This window comes from Cetorhinus maximus, chromosome 6, assembly GCF_964194155.1.
Source record: "Cetorhinus maximus chromosome 6, sCetMax3.hap1.1, whole genome shotgun sequence".
Lineage (NCBI taxonomy): Eukaryota > Metazoa > Chordata > Chondrichthyes > Lamniformes > Cetorhinidae > Cetorhinus > Cetorhinus maximus.
In genome coordinates, this window is record NC_135884.1 from 23819978 (window position 1) to 23846960 (window position 26983).

The window sequence follows — 26983 nt, forward strand, 5'->3', positions numbered from 1 at the left end:
CAGAGGTGAAAAGCTACTCGATATTTCACTGCAACCCTGCCTCTGTAGCTGCAGCAACAAACCACCCAGTGCCTTCAGCAATCTATCGAGCTCAGTAAATAAACTCTGTTAAAGCTGGGCCCCTGAACTCTCCTCTTTAATAGAGGATGGATGTGAGCTGGCCCTTGAGTTAGCTGATTCCTTTTCCTCCTAAGCCACCTATACCTGCTTCTGTTCATTAGTTCACCATGTCTTGCTTCTCTCAAAGTCGCTATCTGCATTCCTGTGTAATAGACATTATAGAAATGGTGCTTGGCAGAGTAAGAATGAATTATCACATCTTCAGCTGGGCTTTCTATGTCCAACACCATGGAGCTCCATTCTGAATCACTTGACAGACCTAGGGAGAGAGAAGTGGGACAAAGGTTAAAATGTAATTTTGGTGGCAGTGGCATGTTAGGTCCAGTTCCCTTCACTGGCAGAAGAAGTGGACGTCCACTCTTGTGTTCACAGCAAGTGAAGGAATGATCATGAAAAGCCAAGTGAGGAAAAGTTAGCCACATACCCTCAGCTCAGGCCGGCCTCCCAGCTTTCCCATCTTCTGCTTCCTCCATATTGTACATGCTATGGATTGCATGGGCTATATCTTTGAAAGGGATGAAAGCATGTAACCTCTCTCCCTCTCAGGCATTGTGCTTCTCCAGGAGGAGTAGAAAGGGTAAATAATGGACATTGACACAGGAGTACGAACCTTGTCAGAAAACCAAAGCGTTCTGTTGCTTCCTTGACTGCTTGGGAGATGTATTAAGCAAGCTCCTGAGAGTGGTTTTCTCCCCATGACCTGTAAATGAGAACTGCTGGCCTTTGAGACCTGCAGCATTAATTTCCTACCCCTTTATTGATCAGCCACCAATCCCAGGCATTACACTCACCTGCAATTCAGCCAACATATGCAAATGAAGCTGATCCCTGAAATTCATCCAGGTTCACTGCTTGTTGCTGTCCGCATTACTATTCATGCTGCATCCAGATGCTTACAATTCAAAGACGGTGTACATAAGTTACCACATCTGGGTCTAAACATGAATCCATGCTGTATTAAACAGAGCATTTAGCAGCTGAGCCAACGGGGTACTCCAATTGAAGTTTATCCAAATGTGGACTTTAGCAAGTGTGATTGGATTCATATTTTTTAGCTGAGACACACAACTATATGGTACTGATTATAATTAACATTGGCGTGCTGTACAGGTTGTAAAAATTCCAGAAACTAAGACCAAATAAGCTTTGGGAAAAAAAAGTTTTGGGTTAAATGTCAGACTGAGGCACAATGCTTAGTTCTCAGAATTGTTAAATCCATAGAATCTGTGTCAGATGTGATTTCAAATTGTGAGTTTGTCCAAACTATAAATTTAATTCATCTGATTTTGGACCACAAGATGCTCCCTGTCTGGGGTGACTATAACAGAAACTCACTTGATCAATCAAGATGAAAGAGGCTCTGTGAAAATGAATCTATTTTATAATCCATTACTGAACTCATTCACCACCTGAATGCTTTAAGCTAATGAAATGGCCACATCCATCTCGCTAATTCTGCACTCCTCTAATTCTGGCCCCTTGAGCACCCTGGTTTTAATCACTCTCCACCTTTGGTGGCCGCATCTCCAGTTTGCTAGGCCCTAAACTCTGGAATTCCCTCCCTGGACCTCTTTGTCTCTTTATCTTTTCTCCATTTAAGACACTCTTTAAAACCTACCTGTTTGACCAAGCTTCTGGTTATCTGACTTAATATCCCTTTATGTGGCTCAGGTTTATATTCTGATTTAGAATGCTCCTGTGAAGTGCTTTGGGATGTTTTATTGCGTTAAAGGTGCTCCATTCATGTAAGTTGTTGTTGTAAATGTATTTGTATAAAATCTGCCAACTTGCTTCAGTAACCTGCTGTCTTTTAATCATATCTTTGTAGTTTAGTATGTAACACAGAAAATTCCTCATTTAAAAAAAAATACTTGATGGGCCTTTCAGTGGGTTGCCACAGCCTGTGCTGTACGGGTTGGCTGCAGCCAACGTTCACCGACTAAACCCACTTAAAGAATGGCAACAAAAACAAAAGTTGCTGGAAAAACTCAGCAGGCCTGACAGCATCTGCGGAGAGGAATACAGTTAACGTTTCAAGTCCGTATGACTCTTCATCAGAACGGCAATAAAGAATGACAATTTGGATGTTATGCTAGAAGGTTGCTGGTGCCCTTGGAATGATAACCAAACATGATTCATCACCTTCAGGACGCGCCATGGAATAAAATGGACCAAGAAAATAAGCCTTCCTTAGCCAGGCAATGCAGCGTTTTCTGTTGCATATTCAGCATTTTGTGTATGTCGTTTTACTGAGATCACGGTTAGGTGATGTGCAATTTGAGCAACTTGATTGATAATTCTGGATCGCTAATTTTACCTTAAGTGTGGGAGCTAGCTCATTCTCGCTCTCTGGGTGTCAGTGGTCCCACTCCAGCCTCTGTCAGAGGTTGAGACTTGAAGCCCCACTCCAGGGACTTGACCACATAATCCTGGCTGACACTCTAATACAGCACTGAGGGACGGCTCCAGTGCACTGGTGAAATTTATAGCATTTCTGTGATTATTTAATACAGGCAGGTTTTCATGTGGTGAGTTTCAGGCAGGTGCATTTGGCGGGAGGCTGGTGGGGGAGGTGTCATGAGTGCGAAACATACTTGCTGGTCTAAGTTTGCAACCAGGATATTTTAATTTCCAGGCTTCATCTATGTGCTGCTGGTTAGCTGTCCAGCCACAACAGGCAGGTAGTAGGAGCCTGGCTGGTGGACAGGAGAGGAAGTTTGGATAACTGGAGGTTGTTGGCCAGCACTAAGGGAAGTTAATAGGAGGGCTTTGGGAGTAAGGGAGACCATGACCTCTCTTGTGGGGCACAGAAAACATTCATTCCTACTGCCTCTGCCTCACAAAGGTAAGTTTTACTCTTACCTTGGATGAGGGTCCCTTCTGTCTGCAGATCTAATTCCGTCCGGTGGGAAAGCCAAAGCAACTTCCCCAGTCAGGCTCCAGTTAAATCATGATTCGGGTTTTTTGACATAATAGGAGCCTGATTTATATAAACACATGAGGCCACCCCCTTGTTTTAGGCATGCGCTTCATCTGTCTACGTTAACCCAACAGATTGAAATAGGAAATGACATGAAAGGATCAAGGTTCAAGTGGATGAGTTACCCGCTTGTTTTTCGCAGCCCACCAGCCTGATTTTTGCCAGGCAAGTAGGATTAAAATCAACCCTAGTGTAGCAGCTAACAAGACTTATTGGCTAGACCTCCTCTATGCCTCTGAGATTAGGGATATGAGCAAACTTCAAAAGGAAATGGGAAAGTTGATTTGCACTGTCCTTGATTGTGATTTTTGCCAATTAGGTCTATGAATTACTGTTATCAGGAGGATGGAGGGAAAAGAGTTATATTAAAATCTGTACATTGTATAAATTCCTAATTTATTTATAGAATCTTAAAACTGTGGAATTCATTACCTCCCTCAGCCTTTCTCTTTTACTAAATTTTTCAGGCTTTAAAACATTACTTTGGGATCACTTGATTACTGCTCACTAATTCAAACTGGCTAATGTTGCTACATTAATGGACTATTTTATGTTGGTTTCTCAATAAAACAAAACTTTCTGCTAACAACATTTTACCATTGATCCATTTGAAAATTTAATCTATTGCTCGAAAAAGCACAGATGAAACTGGGCTTGTACAAATGAATAACAAGCCTGATGAGTACAAATATTTTCATGAGATATGTTTAGTTTGAACGGTAGAACTGGCAACTTATCTTTAGCTTGATTGATCAACTGTCAAAGAATCAGAAACATCCTTCGCTAAATTCTATATTCTTTTACAATAAAATGAGACCTGATTTTTGTCCAGACAAATATCTAAACATGTGAAGAAATTGAAATGACTATCATTAAATTATTTGAATTAGTGATATGTTTGTAGTTCAGCTTTAAGAGTTATTTCATCATTTTGAGATAGAGAATATCAGAGTCACAAATGAAGTAGACATTTGGGCATCTAAAGCAATGAAAGACTATTGCGTCACTTGTAGATTGCAACTTTCCTTACTATCTCACTCTCCTGCATCTTCTTCACTTTTGTCAATTGAAATTCAATCTTCTAAAAGGAACCCACCTTTTTGTAAACCCACCTTCCTGATGCATTATGAATCTGGCCCTGTAGATGGATGCCATTAATAGCCTAATGAATCACTGCAAGGACTAGCGTTTATGTTTAGCTTATACATCATACATGGTGATGGAATATGCATCCAATTCAGAACAGATGGCAACCTCTTCAACCTGAGATGACTGAAATCTTCAACTAGGGTATCAGAGATGATATATGAATTGCTGTTTGCTGATGACTGTGCCTGCATCTCACACTGTGAGCATGGCCTTCAAACGATACAGAGTACAGTTAGAGAGTAGGGTCCATGTCTCTGTTTGACACTATTAACTATGCAATTTGAGAGCCAAATTTGAGAAATGGTAGGCACGTTGAACAATCCATCTCAAAATAAATATTTCCCACTAAGGGTTTCACCTAGACAATAAAACAGCAACTCCGTGTATTTGATATTCAAACCTTGGATATTTAATACATTTGTATTGACAAGACTGTATGCGTTTGAGGAAGCATTGTGCATGAGGTTTCAGAAGATTGTTAGCTGATACTGCAGGGAAACAAACAGATGGCTAGAAGTACTGGGTTGGCGAGTTTTGGAGCAGGCTGCTCTCTTCTGTTGCTATAGTTTTGCTGGTTCTCCTCTACAAAGGTTTTTAATATTTATATTCCAGCATTGTGCGTTCTCCTATTTATTTTAATTTTGTCAACCTTGTATTTTTTTGCAGGTCCTTGATCACTTTGAAAAAGATGGTTTTCAGTTCCTAGCTAATGTATTCAACTCCTCTCATTCTTTCCTGGAAGATCTTACCGGACTGACTCTTCTGCATCAAGAGACACAGGCTGCTGAGGTAATTGCTTTGGCCATCTTGTCCTTGATGTACTCCTTCCTTATGTGGAGAACCATAATTTTTCTGGATCATTTTGGTAAATTACGTAATTCAGAATTACAAGCAAAAGGTTTCAATTTGTATTAATACTGTTAAGTGTTTTTTCTGCTGATAGGTTTTTGAGTTTTCCTAAAGTTGCACACTACTTAAGAACTGCTTTAACTTTCAACCAGAAGAACCTATTTTTGTAATATATTCCAAGATAAGAATTTCTTTAGTGTTTATGTTTAGAAAACTTTAATTTGACATTCATAAAGACAGAAGTTGAAGATCAGGTCATCGTGACATCTCTTACACCAGGTGGAACTTGTGATACTATTGCATATTATTGCATAAAGGCTGAGCAGGCAAGATTTTGTTTGGGATTAGCATTTTATTAACTGGCACAGCAAAACACTCAGAGCATCTGACATTGCAATTTGCCATGTTATTAAATTAAAGTTAATTTACTAAGTGAGTTGTCTTTAATGAGCATGCCAACCTATGTGGATCAATGTCCAGAACCCTCTTGATAGAAAGAGAAAATATTTTGAGATATTGACTGCCTACTTTTGTGGCAGTAGCCGAGAGAGAGAGTGCGTTGAATAAATTATGCAGAGGCCCTGCAACAGTGTGCCTCACCAAGTGTGATGAGGGGGAGGAAACTGTCTATTTGGATCTGTCAGCCTGTGTCTGTGTGTATGGTGTAGTGAGAAGAGTATGTGTCTGGAGAGGGAAAGAGGAGAAATGTGAATGGAGAAGGAGAACAATAAACTGCAGATGGATAACTGAGGCCAAGGGAAAGAGTGCAAATTGAGGACATGCATGGGTTGAAGGTGAAGAAAGGCTTCCAAGGTTTGGAGAGCAAGTTGGGAGTCTTGGACTAGAGAGCCTGAGTATGGGTGGAGAGAAATGGGGACAGTGCGAAAGGGCTTGATACAGTGGCAGAGTGGAGACCACAGGTTAAATGTATTTAGAGTCAGCTTGTCTCCTGTGTTACTGTTTGGCTTCATGTAATAAGTAATAATAAGTAACATCATCTTCTTTAAAAGATTTTTGCTTGCAAGTTAGAACTGCTCACTAAGCTAGGCTGACTTTCTACTCTCTGAGCCACATCTGGTTTTAATTGAGTCTTAGAGGAACAATTTATGTATTTTAGACAAATGTTAGAGACTGGTTTACAGCTTCATCAAGTTTCAGAAGACTGGTATAACTTGATCTGTGTCATACATCACTGGGGCCAGTGTAAGACTTTTGGGAAACAGCTCCTTCTGTAACACAATGTCACGATAGCTGTTGCAAAATCCATAATGTGATAGAATTGCTAAATACCTGGTAAAATTTTAGTAAAGCTGTTTTACATCATGTATTTCCATACCCATATGTGTACACAGATCCATACATCACATGTTTCCATACATGTGCACACTTGATGTGCATGCTTATTTTAGACAGGTGGGTGATGAACATAATGCCAGAAAAAGTTTCAGCTTTTGTGTCTTTTACCAACCTTAAAAAACCTAATGCCAGTTTACAGCTTACAGCAGACGATAAACCTCAGACAAGCAGAATCGGCAGAAACTCACCTTTCCAAGCTGGCTAGTTTTATAGGCGGGGACTGTTTCGGGCAAAGGGACTGTAGAACAAACGTAAAAGATGGTGGACAATCGAATGTAAAGTAGTAATGGGTACAACTCGCTAATACTTGAAATTTCATGATATTTTGAGCCTTTCGATTTGATTCTGCCCAGACTAAACTGTTAGCTTGGCAGAAATCATGCAGAAAATCTTTGCTCAATGCTTTTAAATCTGTTGCTATCTTGATGTTCCTTCCTCTTGTTCCACTTACTGCAAGCAGAAATTAACTACTATTGCCAAGGTGTACTGAAGTCAATTGCACTTTCTTGATTTTTAACCAATGATATGGCCATGTGAACATTGCTATGCATCAGTTGTGTTGACTAGTGGAAACAATGGACCATATTTTGCAGTTGCAGGGCAGCAAGCAGTTGGACTTGCCCTTTCCCGTTTATAGTGATGACACTTTGTGCTGTGGTTGCTGAAAGTACATGCAGATAATGTCACAGTGAGGGGGAAACCAGGCATCTGGGTTTTGAAAAGGCAACTATTTAATTCCATAAGCAGTTAAATTGAAGGATTGTAAAATTAACAGCACGAAGGCTGCAAAGGAAGTGAAATCAACGCCAAATAAGGTACAGAAAGAGTTATAGAGGGATGGAAATATTGGTTTAAAAGAGAGAGAAAAAAATAGACAAAGGAAAAGTTTTTTTTTTAATTACATTTGTAAAATCTCTGGCAACAATTAAAACCTGAAGAAATGAGAATCCACACTTATAGTAGTTAACTTTCAGCACCGGAGAGGTTGTTTTGCAGTAATTAAGACATTCATGTCATTGAAAGGGTATTTAGAATGAAATGGGCAAGACTGATTTTCTTGTAACAAGTTTAGTTCATCTCCAATGTACAGGTATAGGAACTTCACACCATTCAATGTATTTCAAACAGCAAGATGCTGTTTTCACAAAGCTACCTGCGGAACAGTACATTTCCGACAAACTTTTGGGATTCCGTGTTTAGCATCACATCTGCCTTCATCTGAAGTTTCTTGTATCGTTTAAAAACGGTGAGCACCAGTAGCCTCACCATAATTTTGACAGCAAATTATGGCCTAATGTTTTTTTCTTTGCATCAGTCATCAACACTTCTAGGCCAAATAGGAACCCAAGGCTCCTGTAGTTTTGCATTGATACAACTTGATTACCAATCCCAAAGAAACCCTTCTCTTGCACAGTAAGACTTAATTGTTGTTTGTAATTAGCAATAAGTTCGTTGAATTACTAACTTGTTTGTTCTGAATTTTGGAACAATTGAGATTTACCTACAGGTTTTTGTTTCTGCTTAAGGCATCTTACAGAACTATCTTGTACCTTTTTATATAGCACAATTTAGAATGTTTGGACATCACTTGGCAAACTGTATTCCATTGCGCAAAGGGGTTTCATTTTAATAACGGAGACATGAAACGGTACAATACGTGCTTGATTAATAATGAGCAGTTGTAGTGTAAATGGGGCCCTGTAGGTTTTCTGTTGTCTAGAAACAAGTTGTTCATTGCAGTTAAATTATATCCAGATGTAAGTTTCCAGAAGTTTAGCAGTTTGCCTTTTTTTGTGCTAAGGTGACATTTGTATATTTAAGGTAATTGTAACACATTCAAACAGCTGAGCATGTGATTCATGGAAAGTATTAGAGTGACCCTTTCACATAATGGATGTAATTTCCCTACCAACGGATAAATAGATGGTTGAAACTTTGCACTCCCAACAAAAGCTCTGAAGTCAATTAGTTTAATTTAAATCTGTTTTCTGTTTCACTGGTTTCAGCTTTCAAAATGTATAATAAAAAGCCCCTAAACCCAGGGCTACGTTTAGGGTAATATTTCAAAGAATAAAAAAACATTGAATTTTATTTTTTCGCAACAACATTTAACATTTACATTGGCATATCATTAATAATAATTGGGATAATGATTTTAATGCACATTGATTAGTTAGAAATTCATTTTATAGAAATCCTGAATTGCAGACATTTGTTATCTTTATGCTGTTTAGTTGGTAACCTATTCAAACGTTTTTGTAAAATGTTGTCATGGTGGAAGTTGTGCATCGTTAGGTTGAATATTCCAGAACGGTTCCATAGTGACATCTTGGTTGCTATGACAACATTTTCACTGTATTAAGATTTCTATTATGACTGAGCCAAAGTTTTGTTTTCTAACTGAAAAAAGCCTTGTTCAACCAGAATTAATTAAAATCTGAATAGTCTTTTAAGTACAGTAAAAAAAAACAGTTTCCAATTTTACCAGAGAATTTACATGCAAAATTATGTTAGAGATTTTCATTTGGCTGGTTACATTGTTCAAATTTACAGACTTTCTCTGTTACACTTGAATTCAGATATATAATTGCTGATCCCCTAGAGTACAACCATTGTTTTTTCATCGCCTAAGCTTGGTAAAATAATTGCTCCATGAGTTGGTTTGATTAAAAGATTGTGCTGTTTTGGTATTCAAATTTCCACATGTGACATGAAAGTAACTGTTTACTTCACAAAAGAAGTGGAGGTTTGATGCTTTCCTGCAGCTCTGAGTTGGTTGATGTGCAGACTATATAAATCCTATTGATCTGAGCTGCATTCCATTTCCCCTTATGGTTTGAGCAACACAGGTCGGGAGAGTAGTCATTCTGAGCACTTAATCATTTTTACTTTTCAGTAACTCATCAAGGTGGCTTTTCATCATAACTGTGAGTAGATATTAAATGTTAGTAGATCATTCAACCACTCACATCTGAACCTGATCTTGTTCTCAGCTCAAATTCACATTCTGCTAAAGCAGAGGTCACTGGATAACAACGAGGAGTGCATTTTCCTGTCGTTCTAGCTGAAGGCAATTGTAGTGTCTCTTTTACGGCCTGTGATCAGCTTTCTTGTTGTGGACGAGCAATTTTACCAACACAATTTCTATTGTGACACATTTTATGAGAGCAGTTTAATATTCTCTTCCAAGCCTGGTTATTCAAAATATTTTACAATAGTGCACTTGAAATTCTCTGCTATGACCTTAGAATACACAACATGTCAATGGCCTTGCTTCCTTCCTAATGCTATCCCGTTCTGTGAACCCAGTCGACAGATAAAGCTTATTGAGCCTTGAGGTTTTGCTCCAATGTAATTTTCTTGTTGCAGCGATGTAAGATGAACAAATACAATGAGCGAAATTGACAACAGGTCAGCTATTTACACTTAAGGTGTAAAGAAAGCTCTATGAATATAAGAATTTGTAAGGAATTGCATGCAGGAAAATGTTTTAGATATAATACTTATGACAGACTTTACATTATTTTTGCTTCTGTAGAGCCAGAATTTTCTTTTTGAATTGCACATTGTAGTGAATATTCATATATCTTTCAATCTCACTTTTGGGGTAGTTAACGCACACTGCCCTATATCTACTTGTATGATAATATAACTTAGGATGTCACACTTGAACTGGATAGTTGCGCCTTTGCACTGGTCGATCAAACAAACATTTGGTAAGACAAAGCCAGATAATAATTCATTTAGCTTCAGTAAGCTGAGCATACAGAACAAGTTATAATCAAACATACTTAAATCAATTGTGCAACTAATCTTCAAATAATAATATAAATTAAAAACGGACCATAGGTCATACATTTGCAAGGAAATTTCTTGCTAATTACCACCTAATGACCTTCCTCAACTGATTAATTAGTACTCCTCCATGTTGAACACCACTTGGAAGAAGCACTGAGGGTAACAAATGCACAGAATAAGCTCTGGATGGGGGACTTCAATGTTCATCACCAAGAATGACTCAGTAGCACCACTACAGACCAAGCTGGCTGCATCCTGAAGGATTCTACTGCAAACCATCACCTTAAACTTCTCTCCCCTGTCCCCTCCATCCTTGCCTCCAACAATAAGTGTGAGGAGCCCATTGACTTCTTTGTCACTAAGATTGAGACCATCCAAACAGCTGCTCTGCTGCATTCCTCCCTTCCAGTGGTCACTGGGCATAGCTTCCTCTAAATCACCCTCCTGCCTTAGCCATGAACAAGCATCTTTCTCTAATTTCTCTCCTACCTCAACTCATACCCTCTCCAAGCTCATCTTGTCCACAAGACTCACCTGCTCCCTCGACTCTATTCCCATTAAACTGCTAACCACCTAACTTTCCTCCAGATCCCAATTTTAGCCAATATTGTAGTTGGTTCTCTCTCTTCAGGTGTTGCCCCTCTCTCCTTGTAAATCTGCTGTCATCACCTCTCTCCTCAAAAAACCAACCCTTGATCCCATCATCCTTCCAAACTAGCACCCCACCCCCCTTTCTGCTCCAAGTCTTTTAATGTGTTACAAAAATCAAATTACCTGGAAAAACTCAGCAGGTCTGGCAGCATCGGTGGAGAAGAAAAGAGTTGACGTTTCGGGTCCACACGACCCTTCAACAGAACTGAAGTATGAAGATTTCCAGCATCCGCAGTAGTTTTTTTGCTTTTAATGTGTTGTCTCCCAAATCCTTTCTGGGAACTACATGTTTGAGTCTCTCCAATTAGGCTTCTGCTCCTGCCACTGTACTGAAACACCATCCTATGTGGCTATGACACAGGTATCCGTCCTCATCGTTCTTGAACTGTCTGCAGCTTTTGACATAATTGACCACATCACCCTCCTCCAATGCCTTGCCACTCTCATCCAGCTGGGTTAGGTCTCCTCTCACCTTGTTCCATTCTTAACTACCAATTCATAACCAGGGAATTACTTGCAAAGTTTTCTCTTTCTGCTCCCACAGTATTAATTCCGACGCCCCTAGCCCCCAATCCCCCCTTCCCCCATAAGAATCTATCCTTAGCTCCTTTCTATTTGCCAACGATATGCTGTCCCTCGGCATGATGTTATTTTTCATGTGCATGCCCACAACACCTAACTGTAATTCACAAACACCTCTCTCAACTCCTCCACTTGCTAAATTTTAGACTGCTTATCCAACATCCAGTACTGGATGAGCAGAAATTTCCTCTAAATAAGTAGTGGGAAGACTGAAGCCCTTGGTTTTTGGTACCTCTCTAAACTCCAATCCCTGGCTATCCACTCTGTCCCTCTGCCTGGCAATGATCTGAGACTAAACCAACTTGTTTGCATACCTGGTGTCATATCTGACCCTAAGTTGAGCTCCTAACTGCATATTTGTGCCATCACTAAGACCATCTATAAGACTGTCTCCATAACATCATCCAGTTTCGCCCCTGTCTCAGCTCATCTACTACTGCAACCCTTATTCACGCCTTCATTACTTCTAGTCTTGACTATTGCAGTGTACTAGTGTACTTTGAGTTGACCTCCCACATTCTACTCTCTGTAAGCTTAAGGTCATCCAAAGCTCTGCTGCCCATGCCTTAACTCACACCAAATCCCATTCCGCTATCACCCCTGTGCTCACTGACCTACATAGGCTCCCGGTCAAGCAGCATCTTGACTTTAAAATTCTTACCCTTGTTTCCAAATTCCTCTGTGACCTCACTTTCCCCTATCTCTGTAATCTCCTCCAGCCCCACAACCCTCCAAGATTTCTACATTCATCTTATTTTGATCTCTTAAGTATCTCTGATTTTATTCGCTTTGTTATTGGTGGCCATACCTTCAATTGCCTAAGCCCTAAGCTTTGGAATTCCCTCCATTCATCTCTCTGTTCTACCTAGCTTTCCTCCTTTAAGACACGCCTTTAAAAGCTTATCTCTTTGACCAAACTACCTCTTTGACTGGCAATCTTCCCTCCAAATCACTTAGCATCCTGACTGTTCCTTCATTGCTGGGCCAAAATCCTGGAACTCCGTCCCTAATAGCACTGTGGGTATACCTACAGCACATGTACTGGAATAGTTCAACGTGATGGCTCACCTCCACCTTCTCGAGGGCAGTTAGGGATGGGCATAAAAGGATGGCTTTTGACACCCACGTCACATGAATGAGTAAAAAAAACACTTCCCCATGATTGGGGTGTTTTAGTTTACTTGAATAAAATGACTGCTAACTGACGTTCAGGATTTCTAACAACTTGGGCTCTGTGCAAGCCCTTGTAGCTTCATCTTTACCAAATTGCCTTTGCAGCTTTCCTGTTTCAAAAATCTCCCTGCCTGTATTGTATCACTTGCTAAACACGCCCAAAAAATGAATGTGTATCACAGCTCCTGGACGCCTAGGAGTGTGTGGCTCACCAGCATTATGGGTGTGAAGAGTTGATCGATGACCAAGACTAAATAACAAACTGTTTATTATTTACAGATTACGATGAAGTAACATCAAAGTTAGCTCATTAGCATCTTGAGTGTTTATTATCTCTGACCCCTTCTTTTCCCTTCATTTGCACCAATACAGAACATTTAAAGCAACTCTTGCTCCAATCTTTTCTGTGGCGAAATGGTCAAAATATCCTGGGACATGATAGGTGTAATCCATATTCTGTTTAGAAAATGATCTAATGTAATCAGTTAAAGTATTTTCCTTTCGTAGTTCAATTATGTTGTCACCACAAATGTAATCCTGGTTCTTAGTTTGGACGTGTGTGCTTTATGTTATAATACAGTGCAATGACTTCATTTCTTAGAATAGCACTGAATTGGTGATGCTTGTGTCTAACAGGTCATCTATTAATACAACCTTTAAGGGGGGTATTCCGGGTAACATTCGCTTGATGGTTATAAATGTCTAAGTATAGGTGTTGTCATCCTGTGGATTAAATTTGTGTACACAATATAAATAGTTAGGGTCTAGTGATAGACCAGTAAACTTCAGTTATGTTGTGTATAAACTTAATTTACCATTACAGTAATATCTGGTTAATTACAATTCAGTTTAGGAATACAATTACTTTGTGCTTTCGCATCTAGCAGCTGGACAGAGAGACTACCACGGTCATTTAAAATTAGAAAGGAAATGCTTTGTAATCACCGTGTCTGGTGGCTGGGCTATGGTAGTAGGGTACTCTCACATTTCTCTCTAATATAGCATACTGAATAATGTATTAGGTATGTACACTATGAGCCTCTCATTCCTCCATGCATACACTGTTACAGCAGGCAGGCAGTGCTGGCTTTGCTGACCTCATCATTGCTGCAGACTTTTGAACTGTGAGGCGATTCATTCATGAATTAATGAAATATTTGTGCTGGCATTCCACAGTTTTCAGCTTCACACCATGCTTTTCTGGTACAAATCAGTCAGAGACTTAGGTGCATAAAATCATTATTTTTTTTTAATTACAAGGTACTGCATGGGCATTTGTCAGGTTAGATGATTTTGTAATGGGGAGTTATCAAGTTGCAGAGCAAAACAAGGTATAGCACAAAGACTGCAGGGGACAGGTGTGAGTTATTGAGTAACCCAAAACTGTGTCGTTTGCATTTTAATTTGAAATGGCATTGAGCTTGCATCTTGAACTATGAGTATTAACATTGTTGGGCAGCATTTGAAAAGTATTCATATTTGTTGCTACAGGAATGCTAAAGGACCTAAAATGAATTAATTGGTATTTTGCTGTGAACATCATTTGTGCGTCTTTTACCATTGTAAGAAAGTATTAAAATGTTCTGATTAATAACAATTTGAATTCAGTTCTTTTAATTACTGAGAGATACCATGTACTTTAGGGCATGGACCAGGAGCAGGATGGCTTATGGAGCGCAGGGGGCTGAAAGTTAGGTGCAAAATGGGTCCAAGAAATGGAACAATTTGATCGTGTGTGTGTCTAAAAGGTGCATCTTGAAGTCAGGATGCAGCAGAGGAAATTCTTCTTGTCAAGTAACTGGAAGCAGCAAAGCAGATGTTCTCAGGAATGAGGATAGTGAAAGCAGCAGATGCTGTCTCGTATACTATGTTAATTGTATTATGTGTACAGGAAATATAAATGGGACAAAAAAAAGCTGAAAGTACATATTAGACATATTATTGATAAATACGATATGCCAATGCTGGCCCCTCATCAGAATCATCTTTTCTGTTTACATATGTGTGAGTGTTGAAAGAGAGTAATGACATTCAATTTGAATATGGGAGACATTATAGCTCTATTCAACTTCCTTGCCCGATTTATGTTCACAGTGAATTTCCAGCAGATGGTTGCTGATTTTTCTCCTCTCTGATCAGGGTGCGTAGGCCAATTCTTGTGTTCCTGTGCACAAAACTATCATCCTGGCTTTGTTCAAAATAGACCAAGGGTATAACCTGGGGCCTTCGTGGTGTGTGTCGCTCAGCTACTGACTGGGTTAATTTGGTGTGTCATTAGGAAAGTGCTCTCTCACTCTGACTATGCATCCTTCATTTTGCTGTTTGTATTTCAGTGGTCTCCTCTTTCCCAATTTCTGTACCATGGGATCAAAATGACAAATTTCTCCCAGGCCTCTATGAATGACTAGAGAAAATCCATCAGGATATGCACATAAGTAGCCAAAAATGTCCACTCCAATATCCAAGGGAGGTACTTGGCCTCTTCCTCAGTGGCCTGACTAAAAGGAACTTCAGTCAAGACCTCATATTCTGCCAGTTTATGACACATTAAACATACCATGTACTGTATACTAATTGGCAGAAAGCATGCCAATTAGTGGGTAAAAGTGTTACTCTAATTAGCAGAACAGTAAATTAATAGTAAGCACAGAGGAACAGTGTTAGTATTTTTAATCTAACTACTTTGGTACTACAAGTATATATAAGATTCTTGCACAACTGTAGATTCATCAAAAAAAAATCACCAACAAATTTTGTTTCTTGATTATAATTATGATTTCATGCTTGCACATTGCAATCTAAACCGTATTTTTTTTAAAAAGAGGTCTACATTTTATATTTACGTTGAAAAAAGCTTAAATGCAGCACCATAAATGAATATGAAGTAAATTATAGCTTTATAAAGTCAACCAAATGTAAATGTGTTTACAAGCCTATTATATGAGTCTTATTGATGTCTGGAGTTCTACTGGGCAGTCCAATTTTTTTTTAAAAAGAAGTCTAGACTTGTTTTCCCTGCCTCTGAATTTCATGTTTTGACCCCTAGAGCTAATAATCAGAAGCACTTCTAATTTCATTGACTTCTAAACTTGAGAGGTAATTTTAGATGCGGGACATAGTAATAAAAGATTAAAGCATTTGGCCACCTATGAACGTAATGATGGCCAAAGGGAGCCGGCCCCATTGCCGTCCAAATATTAAAAACCACCATGTCCAGAAACTGCATCTGTATCGCTCGCAGCTGCTGCCTTCACATAGTAATTTAACAGATGGTGTTGCTGAACGTTTGCTACAGGAGTTCCATTTGCTGCTTTATTTTAGCCACAGAGACTCTGGGAATTTCTGTGTTAGCCATTCTGACCCAGTTTGTGATTAGGGGGGAGTTCATTGTTTAAAGTATAGCGAACAAGTAGTCAGCTGCTGCAAAACCCACGCACGTAACCTCACAGTTTTGTAATGTTAAAGGGGCATTGTCAAATTAACAAAGAATTTTCGAAGGGAGTATGCCTTGGCCTATGGAGAAGTACAGACGAGCATAGTAAATGATGCAGAGATTTTGTGCTGAGCATTTGCTGTTACACATTACTGACCACAGTAAAAACAAACATTCAAATGTGAAAGTTCATTGAATACATTTGTATTGCGACACCTACATTGTTTGTTGCATCACAAATTTTTCCTGTTGCCTAATATGATTGCATTTGAACTGAGCTTTCGGAGGTTATTCGAAGAACTACTTCTGTCATGAGCTCTTCTCTCAAATTAGTTTCAAAGCAAAAATCCACATTCAACTAGACTAGCTCAACTATCATCAATGCGGCACTGAATGAAAAAAATTTTGATCGTTAGAAACTGTACCAGATTTATCCATGAATCTTCCTTTGCTATACGGGTGTATGCGTGTGTATATGTGTGTTTTTTTTAATTATTCATTTACGGGATGTGGGCATCGCTGGCTGGGCCAGCAATTATTGCCCATCGCTAATTGCCCTTGAGAAGGTGGTGGTGAGCTGCGTTCTTGAACCGCTGGAGTCCCTGTGGTGGAGGTGCACCCACAGTGCTGTTACGGAGGGAGTTCCAGGATTTTGACCAAGCGACAGTGAAGGAACGGCGATATATTTCCAAGTCAGGGCGGTAAGTGGCTGGGAGGGGAACTTGCAGGTGGTGGTGTTCCCACGTGTCTGCTGCCCTTGTCCCTTTAGATGGTAGCGGTCATGGGTGTGGAAGGTGCTGCCGAAATAACCTTGGTAAGTTTCTGCAGAGCATCTTGTAGATGGTGTACACAGCAGCCACTGTGCTTCGGTGGTGGAGGGAGTGATTGTTTATGGAAGGGGTGCCAATCAAGCGGGCCGCTTTATCCTGGATGTTGTCAAGCTTCTTGAGTGTTGTTGGAGCTGCACTCATCCAGGCAAGTGGGGAGTATTCCATCACACTCCTGACTTGTACCTTGTAGATTGTGGACAGGCTTTGGGGAGTCAAGAGGTGAGTTACTCCCGCAGGATTCCTAGCCTCTGACCTGTTGTAGCCACAGTATTTATATGGCGAGTCCAGTTCAGTTTCTGGTCAATAGTAACCCCCAGGATGTTGATAGTGGGTGATTCAGCAATGGTAATGCCATTGAATGTCAAGGGGCGATGGTTAGATTCTCTCTTATTGGAGATGGTCATTGCCTGGCACTTGTGATGTGAATGTATATTGCCACTTGTCAGTTCAAGCCTGGATATTGTCCAGGCCCAGCTGCATTTGGACATGGACTGCTTCAGCATCTGAGGAGTTGCAAATGGTGCTGAACATTGTGCAATCATTAGCAAACACCCCCACTTCTGACCTTATGGTGGAAGGAAGGTCATTGATGAAGCAGCTGAAGATGGTTGGGCTTAGGACACTACCCTGAGGAACTCCTGCAGTGACGTCCTGGAACTGAGATGATTGACCTTCAACAACCACAACTATCCTCCTTTGTGCTAGGTATGACTCCAACCAGCGGAGAGTTTTCCCTCTGATTTCTATTGACTCCAGTTTTGCTAGGGCTCCTTGATACCACACTCTGTCAAATGCTGCCTTGATGTCAAGGGCAGTCACTCTCACCTCACCTCAGGAGTTCAGCTCTTTTGTCCATGTGTGAACCAAGACTGTAATGAGGTCAGAAGCTGAGCTGGTGGAACCTAAACTGAGCATCAGAGCAGGTTATTGCTGAGTAAGTGCCACCTGATAGCACTGTTGATGACCTCTTCCATCATTTTACCGATGGTCAAGAGTAGACTGAAGGGGTGGTAATTGGCCGGGTTGGATTTGTCCTCCTTTTTACATACAGGACATACCTGGGCAATTTTCCATGTTGCTTGGTAGATGCCAGTGTTGTAGCTGTAATGAAACAGCTTGGCTACAAGCATGGCAAGTTCTGGAGCACAACTCTTCAGTCCTTTTGCCGGAATATTGTCAGGGCCCATAACCTTTGCATTATCCAGTGCCTTCAGCTGTTTCTTGATATCACGTGGAGTGAACCGAATTGGCTGAAGACTGGCATCTGTGATGCTGGGGACCCCTGGAAGAGGCCGAGATGGATAATCCACTTGGCACTTAAGGCTGACAATTGTAGCAAATGCTTCAGCCTTTTGCACTGATGTGCTGGGCTCCCCCATCATTGAGAATGACGATATTTGTGAAGCCTCCTCCTCCAGTGAGTTCTTTAATTGTCCACCATCATTCACAACTGGATGTGGCAGGACTGCAGTGCTTAGAACTGATCCATTGGTTGTGGAATTGCTTAGCTCTGTCTATCACTTGCTGCTTATGCTGTTTAGTATGCAAGTAGTCCTGTGTTACAGCTTCATGGATGCCCAGTCTTGAGTTGCTAGATCTGTTCGAAACCTATCTTATTTAGCACGGCGGTAGTGACACACAACACGATAAAGGTTATCCTCAATGTGAAGATGGGACTTTGTTTCCACAAGGACTGTGCGTTGGTCATTTCTACCGATAATGTCATGGGCAGATGCACCTGTGGCAGGCAGGTTGGTGAGGATGGAGTCAAGTCTGTTTTTCCCTCTTGGTTGCTTCACCACCTGCCGCAGACCCAGCCTAGCAGCTATGTCTTTTAGGACTCTTGGTGCTACCGAGCCACTCTTGGTGATGGACATTGAAGTCCCCCACTCAGAGTACATTCTGTGCCCTTACCACTCTTAGTGCTTCCTCCAAGTGGTGTTCAACATGGAGGAGCACTGCTTCATCAGCTGAGAGGAGAGTCGGGTGCAGTACGTGGTAATCAGCAGGTTTCCTTGCACATGTTTGACCTGATGTCATGAGACTTCATGGGGGCCGGAGTCGATATTGAGGAGTCCCAGGGCAACTCTCTCCGGACTGTGTAGCACTGTGCCGCCACCTGTGCTGGGTCTGTCCTGCCAGTGGGACATGGCATACCAGGGATGTTGATGCTGATGCTTTGGACATGACCCGTAAGGTATGATTCCGTGAATATGACTATGTCAGGCAGTTGCTTGACTAGTCTGTGAGAGAGCTCTCCTAATTTTGGCACAAACCCCCATATGTTAGTAAGGAGGGCTTTGCAGGGACGAAGGGCTGGGTTTGCCGTTGTCATTTCTGGTGCCTAGGTCGATGCTGGGTGATCCACCATGTGTGTTTGTATTATATACTATGGTCCCTGGAAAAAGGTTGAGGGGTTTTATTTGATTTGGATATGTATGATGTAGTAGTTTTAAATGTCCAGCATTAAAACCATAAGCATTATGCTACCATAATTGCTTTGAAGTGAAAATAAATTGTGGCACCTGTAAGCTGGTCCGGATTTTGTAGTCAGTGGTGAAGCAATGGTGCTCGATGCTGATCTGGAAGAAAGTTACCCACAATGATCTAGTGATCTCTGTGGCTTGGTTTTCTTTTTACCTAAAGCAGTTTAAATCTGGCATCACGTCAAGGGGCATGCAGCAGCATTGATGTCTGGAAGCAGGTAAGTAGCCAATTACATTGAAGTACTTGCACATGTCAACCAGAAAGTTAAAAGCAGTTAGTATTTGCTAGTGCAGTTGGGTGCCAGGCTTTGGGGGGGAGGTGGTTTAAACTAGATTGGCAGGGAATTGGGAACCTGAGGGCAAATTCAGAGCAGGAGATGGAGAATTAGTGAGTGACTCTGAAAGACAGAAGCAACACAGGTTAAAAAGTGTACAACATAGGAATTTGGCAGTGTTAAAAGGTACATATGTAAATGCAAGGAGCATAGTAAATAAAACCGATGAGCTGAGGGCACAGATAGACACGTGGCAGAATGGTATCATCGCTATAATGGGAACTTGGCTTAAGGAGGGGCAAAAATGGCAGCTCAACATCCTCCGATATAGAGGGATATAAAAAGTGAGGTTGTATGTTTTTTCAGTCCATTGTGGAGTTTTACTTGGAGCTGGTGTACTTGGTCACCGCCTTTGTCCCTTCCAACATAGCGTGCTTGGCCAGTTCCCCGGGCAGCAGCAGGCGCGCGGGGGTCTGGATCTCCCGAGAGCTGATGGTGCTGCACTTGTTGTAATGGGCCAGGCGGGAAGCCTCACCGCGATGCGCTCAAAAATATCATTCACAAACAAGTTTGTGATGCTCACGGCCTTGGAGGAGATGCCGGTGTTGGGGTGAACCTGCTCCATCACTTTGTAGATGTAGATGGAGTGACTCTCCTTCCTCGACCTTCGCCGCTTCTTGCCATCCTTTGCTGGTGGTTTCTTTAAGGCTTTCTTGGCTCCGTTCTTGGGAGCTGGTCTCTTCTCATCAACCACCTTCAGTTTCAGACAGAGAAATAGTATTACTGGTTAAAGAATCAATTACAGCTGTGAGAAAGGATGATATGCTAAATGAAACATCAAATGAGATCATATGGGTTGAGCTCAGAAATAAAAAAAGGGCAGCCACACTGCAAGGAGTGCACTATGGACCCCCAAATAGTGGAAGGGAGTTAGAAGAGCAAATATGTAGACAGATTTCTGAGTGCAAAAACAATAGGGCAGTAGTCGTTGGGGATTTCAACTACCCTAATAACAATTGGGATATGAACAGTGTGAAGGGCACAGTGGGTGCAAAATTTTTGAACTGCATTCAAGAGAACTTTTTTAGCCAGCACATAAGCCCAATGAGAGGGGGTGCAATTCTAGTTTTAGTCCTAGGAAATGAAGCTGGGCAAGTGGATGAAGCAGCAGTGGGGGACTATTTTGGAGATAGTGACCATAATATAGTTAGATTTAGCCATCATTATGGTAAAGGACAAAGAACAGGAGTAAACGTTCTAAATTGGGGAAAGACAAATTTTACAAAGCTGAGGGGTGAGCTGGCGAGAGTGGACTGGATACAACTATTGGAAGGAAAACTGTGTCAAATCAGTGGGAGGCAAAGGTGAGATTCTACGGGCACAGTGTAGATATGTCTCCACAAAGAAAAAGGGTGGTACTGCCAAATCTAGAGTCCCCTGGTTATCCAGAAGCATACAGGCCAAGATAAAGCAGAAAAAAAGCTTTTATGACAGTCACAAAAGACTTAATACTGTAGAAAGCCTAGAGGAGAATAAAAAGTACAGGACTCTAGTAGAAATGGGAATTAGGATAGCAAAGAGAGGACACGAGAAAATATTGGCAGGTAAAATCAAAGAAAATCCGAAGATGTTTTACCAGTACATCAAGAGCAAGGGAATAACTAAGGAAAAGGTAGGGCCTATCAGAGATGTACATGGTAACTTGTGGGTTGATGCAGAAGATATGGGCAGGATTCTCAATGAGCACTTTGTCTCTGTCTTCACTGAGGAGAGGGATCATGCAGACATTCAAGTTAAAGGGAAGGAGTGTGAAACATTAGATATAATAAGCATAGTGAGAGAGGAAGTACTGGAGGGACTGGCATTCTTGAAGGTGAATAAATCACCAGGGCCAGATGGATTCTATCCCAGGTTGTTAAAGGAAGCCATGGAGGAAATAGCGGATGCTCTGAGGATCATTTTCCAATCAGTAGATACAGGTCAGGCCCCAGAGCATTGGAGGTCTGCAAATGTTGTACCACTATTTAGAAAGGTGCAAAGGATAGGCCCAAAAATTATAGGCCGGTCAGTCTGACTTCGGTGGTGGGCAGATTATTGGAAACAATTGAAAAACAGGATAAACTGTCACTTAGAAAGACACGGATTGGTCAGGGATAGTCAGCAAGGTTTTGTTAGGGTAACATCATGTCTTACTAACTTAATAGAATTTTTTTGAGGAAGTAACAAGGAAGATTGATGAAGGCAGCGCAGTGGACGTTAACTACATCGATTTCAGTAAGGTATTTGACAAGATCCCACATGGCAGACTGGTCAGGAAAGTGAGATCTCATGGGATACAGAGGAAGGTGGCAGATTGGATCCAAAATTGGCTCAGTGACAGGAAACGAGGAGTAATGGTCAATGGATGTTTTTGCGAATGAAAAACGGTTTCCAGTGGTGTTCCACAGGGCTCAGTGTTGGGCCCTTCCTGTTTGTTGTATATATTAATGATTTAGACTTAAATGTGGGAGGCATGGTTGGGAAATTTTCAGATGACACAAAAATTAGCCATGTAGTTGATAGTGGAGAGGATAGCTGTCAGCTCCAGAATGACATCAATGGTTTGGTTGAGTGGGTGGAGAATTGACAAATGGAATTCAATCTGGAAAAGTGTGAGGTAATGCATTTGGGGAGGGCAAACAAAGCAAGGGAATACTAAATAAATGGGAAGTTAGTGAGAGGGGTTGAGGAAGTGAGACACCTTGGAGTGCACGTCCACGGGTCCTTGAAGGTGGCAGGACAGGTGGACAGGGTGGTCAAGAAAGTATATGGAATTATTGAATACAGAAGCAGGGATGTAATGATGGAACTGTATAAAACGCTGGTTAGGTCACAGCTGGAATTTTGTGTACAGTTCTGGTCACCACATTACAGGAAGGACATAATCACTTTTGAGAGAGTGCAGAGGAGATTTACAAGAATGTTGCCAGGGCTTAAAAATTGCAGCTATGAGGAGAGATTGGATAGGCTAGGGTTGATTTCCTTAGAAAAGAGGAGGCTAAGGGGTGACTTAATTGGGGTGTACAAAATTATGAGGGGCCTAGATAGAATTGAAAGGAAAGACTTGTTTCCCCTAGCTGAGGGGTCAGTTACCAGGGGGCACAGATTTAAGGCGATTGGCAGAAGGATTAGAGGGAACATGAGGGAAAACCTTTTCACCCAGAGGGTGGTGGGCATCTGGAATTCACTGCCTCAGTTGGTGGCTGAGGCTGAAACGCTCAAATCATTTAAAAGGTACCTGGATCTGCATCTGAAGTGCTGTAACCTGCAAGGCTACAGACCAGGTGCTGGAAAGTGGGATTAAAATGAGTGGCTAGTTTCTTTTTTCTCTTTTTGGCTGATGCAGACAAGATGGGCTGAATGGCCTCTTTCTGCACTAACTTTTCCATGGTTCTTCACTTTTAATTTCAAATTTCAAATAGTGAAATAAATTATGATTGAATAAAGATAGAAGCTAAAATAAAGATAAACAGACATTTAGAAAAAGGATAAATGTTGGAATGTTTTATCATTTATTGAGAAATTTGACATTCCACAATATAAAATTAGCTTTCCTGGGCCACTGATGGTGTTGAATGGTAATTACGAAGTTAGTACATGGTTTAAAAACCCAGTTATACCTCATTCAACAAGATGCAACTCTTTCAAGAGCTTTTACAGTGAGACTAATTGCGCAAGAGTGGAAGTTCACTTTAATTCAATTGATTTCCATGATTGCAATTTAGGGTGCCTCAACAATATGTATGCAGAGTCCAGACGCCATTGTCAGTTTCACTGGGCACTGGTTAAAGTTGCCAATTTCACCATCATAAACCACAACAAACTCTGGGACATAATTTCAGACAACCAGAAAACAGCCATGAAAAAATCCATCCAATTATTTGACAGAGGGGAAATATTGCTTCTATGCATTATGTATGACAAAATCAGAAACTGCTGTCTACAAACAGGCTCTTGCTTTTTGTTGTATGTAGTGTGTTTGGGAAATCATCTCTCCCAGATGGATTGTTTCTCTATTAATTGTTCAGTTGGCCTGAGCTCATCTTAGCAAAAAAAAATGTAAAGTGGTGAAACACTTTCGTTTTTACTTTAATTTACTTTTTCACTGAAATTTGTGATGGTAGAGTTTCGTCCCCAATGTTTCAAAGATTCTTGCATCTGAATTGCTTTGGTTTTGATGTACTTTGCTTGATTATCCAGAAACATTATCAGCTGACTGCGGAACTAGCCACTGGGCTGTTTTTGCATAAATGTTTACTCATAATTGAGTCATCATTGGAAAAGCAAAAACAGATGGCTCAGATGTTCTGTATTAAAACACAAATTGTGCACAGGACCCAGAAATACAATTGAGCAAAATTTGAAGTTAATGCTGACATTTTTGTTGCCAACCAACCAAATTATGCATTTGCCTATCTGGAGATTCCAGGAAATCACTTAAGTGCTAGTGTGGAAATTATGGACTCCTGTTATTGCAGTTGATTCATGTCTGTTGGCATGCATGGTTTGACAATTGTATTCGATACTGCATTATGAAATGATACATTCATAGATGTAAGGTATTCATAGATACACTGCTTGAGTAATTCTCTGCAATTCACACATTTCATTTTCACTTTGTTATATAAGCAAAAAAAAAAGTATTATTGCACATGTTTTGTTCTCCAAGAGTTAACTGTGCAACACCCCATTTTTTTTTACATTTGTCCCCAGTTTCTCACAGCTCTTGTTTTTTTTCCGTCAATGTGCTGCTTTGTGATATCTCATAGCTGGTGCTGTTTGACAAATGCAGCTTGCTTTTCTATGAGCAACTTCAGTGTAAGACTAATCACGAGGAGTTACAAAAATTGTATTATTCTTGATCAGTGCCTGCTAATTGGCTTTTTTTTAAAAAGACAGAACACTTAACTAAACAATCTTATTTATAGGCTCTTCCTTACAGCACCAGAGCTTCAAAGAATTAGAATTAATTTAGCTGATGAAGGGCAAGAGAAGCTCCTTACATTGCTGCATAAGGTGGAGGTCTGCGCTCCCAGCCCCATACCTATTCATAAGAAATAGGAGCAGGAGTAGGCTGTTAGGACCAATAAACCTGCCCTGCTGTTCGGTAAGATCATGGCTGATCTGATTGTGGCTCCATTTTTCTGCCTGCTTCCCATAACCCTTGACTCCCTTGTTGATCAAAAATCTGTCTAGTGAAGCCTTGAATATATTCAATGACCCAGCCTCCACTGCCCTTTGTGAAAGAGAATTCCAAAGACTAATGACCCTCTGAGGGAAGAAATTCCTCCTCATCTCTGTCTTAAATGTGAGACCCCTTAGTTTTAAACAGTTCGACGAGGTGAAACAACCTCTCATGATCTATCCTGTCAAGCCCCCTCAGAATCTTGTACGTTCCGTTAAGATTACCTCATTCTTTTAAACTGCAATGAGTATAGGCCCAACATGCTCAATCTTTCCTCATAAGGCAACACTTTCATCCCAGGAATCAGCCTATTGAACCTTCTCTGAACTGCTTCCAATGCAAGTATATCTCTCCTTAATTAAGGAGATCAAAACTATACACAGCACTCTAGGTACGGTGTCACCAGTACACTGTACAGTTAGCAGCACTTCCCTACTTTTATACTCCATCTCCCTTGCATTAAAGGCCAACACTCCATTTGCTTTTCTAATTAATAGATGTACCTACATGCTAACTTTTTGTGATTCATGTACAAGAACACCCAGATCTCTCTGTACCAGAGCATTCTGCAGTTTCTTTCCATTTAAATAATATTCTGCTTTTCTATTCTTCCTGCAAAAGTGGACAACCTCACATTTTCCCACATTATACTCCCTATATATTATAGGTCATTATATATCTGCCAAATTTCTACCCATTAATTTAACCCGCTTATATCCCTTTGTATCCTCCTCGCAACTGTTCCCACTACCCGAAAGATATTGTTAACACTGTTAAATGTCAGCAAATAGTAGAACGTGCTAATGGGGAGGTGTTATGACGTGGCAGATGATGTGTGCCAGGTGGATCAAATCCACGAGAGAAACTTGATCCTGGTATCACAGCGGTTTTGCAATTTGTATTTATTTTGAGATACGTGCATTGAATTCGGAAGTAATAAGCCCACCAAGGCCTTTAGAGATTTTTTTTTAAAAACTAAATTAAAATATTTATTAACAAAAGAAAAGATGTCAAACACACACATAAGATTCCAGTTATTTAATACTATAGTAAATACTAAAATTCCTACCTAGCCTGACTCCTAAATACAACCCCCTTGTAAGGCAATAGTCCAAAATAGATTTTAAAGTTAGAAAGACAGGCCAGCATGATTGTCACCTTTAAGGGCTGAATACAGCAAACTCATGCAGATTTGCTGGAGGCATTTCTGAGGCTGTTTCACAAGCTCTGTTAGATGTCACAGGGCCCCTCTCCATAGCTTTTCATTCTCCTTTATATACATTTTCCTCTCTCAATCTGTAAATTCCATTGTTCCATATGTCTTTGAAAATGTACTTTCCCATAATATAAACTTCTCATGGTGCTAATATTGTCAGTAACCTTTGGGAAAAATGAACACACTGCTTGGCCTAGCTTCTCTGGCTAGGTATAAACATCCTACTATCTCTTTGAAATTCAAACTGCCCTGATTTATCTAAAAATGCAAATTCTCCTCACACCTTACATTCTAAAGCTTCAGTCATGTTTATGTATTTAGCATTTCAAACCTAGCTTCTTTTGATGAATCAAAGCCTCCAGACCAGCTGTCTCCAATTCAATTAAATCCCACACACACGCACACAAACTACCTAAACCCTACTTTTACAATAAATCACAATATTATGAAAATTATTATGTTTTCATAACAGACGTTAAGGAGGAGAAAGAGAGGCAATCCTATTCACATCCAGTGATGATTTTTATCAGACAGGATAATTCTCCTTGCTCTTATTGATGAAGAACTATTCTAATGAAAAATTTAACTTCAGTAAACACTGGAATCTATCTTCATGCCAATGCTGTAGATGATCAGTCTGTACTGTGACCCATGCTGTAATGTGACCCAAGGACCACTTATGGCCAACTTCTGTGGCTTTGTCCAAAGTCTTCAGCAGAACTGTTGCTCTGCCTGGCTGCCCTCAGTTTATCAGTTGCTGTCAATTGGATTTTGCTAATAGCTGGGCACCATGTGCATTTTTTGGTGAGCTAATGGATAGGAAACTCTACTCTGTAGACTTCAAACTTAAGTAACTGGATT

At 40.6% G+C, this 26983-nt stretch overlaps 1 protein-coding gene across 5 annotated transcripts in view; it reads left to right on the forward strand.

Annotated features, from left to right (window-relative positions):
• atg7 (ATG7 autophagy related 7 homolog (S. cerevisiae)) overlaps positions 1 to 26983 on the forward strand; it is a 135163-nt gene that overhangs the window by 62881 nt on the left and 45299 nt on the right. For 4 of the 5 annotated variants that reach the window (XR_013576817.1, XM_078543418.1, XM_078543420.1 and 1 more), the window contains one exon: positions 4916 to 5038. Coding sequence is in view for 4 of the 5 variants with exons in the window: in XM_078543418.1 (XP_078399544.1) it covers positions 4916 to 5038 (123 nt within the window). In the remaining variant the exon portion in view is untranslated. Of the gene's footprint in view, positions 1 to 4915; positions 5039 to 9350; positions 9382 to 26983 lie in introns of all 5 variants that reach the window. The other variant, XM_078543419.1, reaches the window with a different exon arrangement.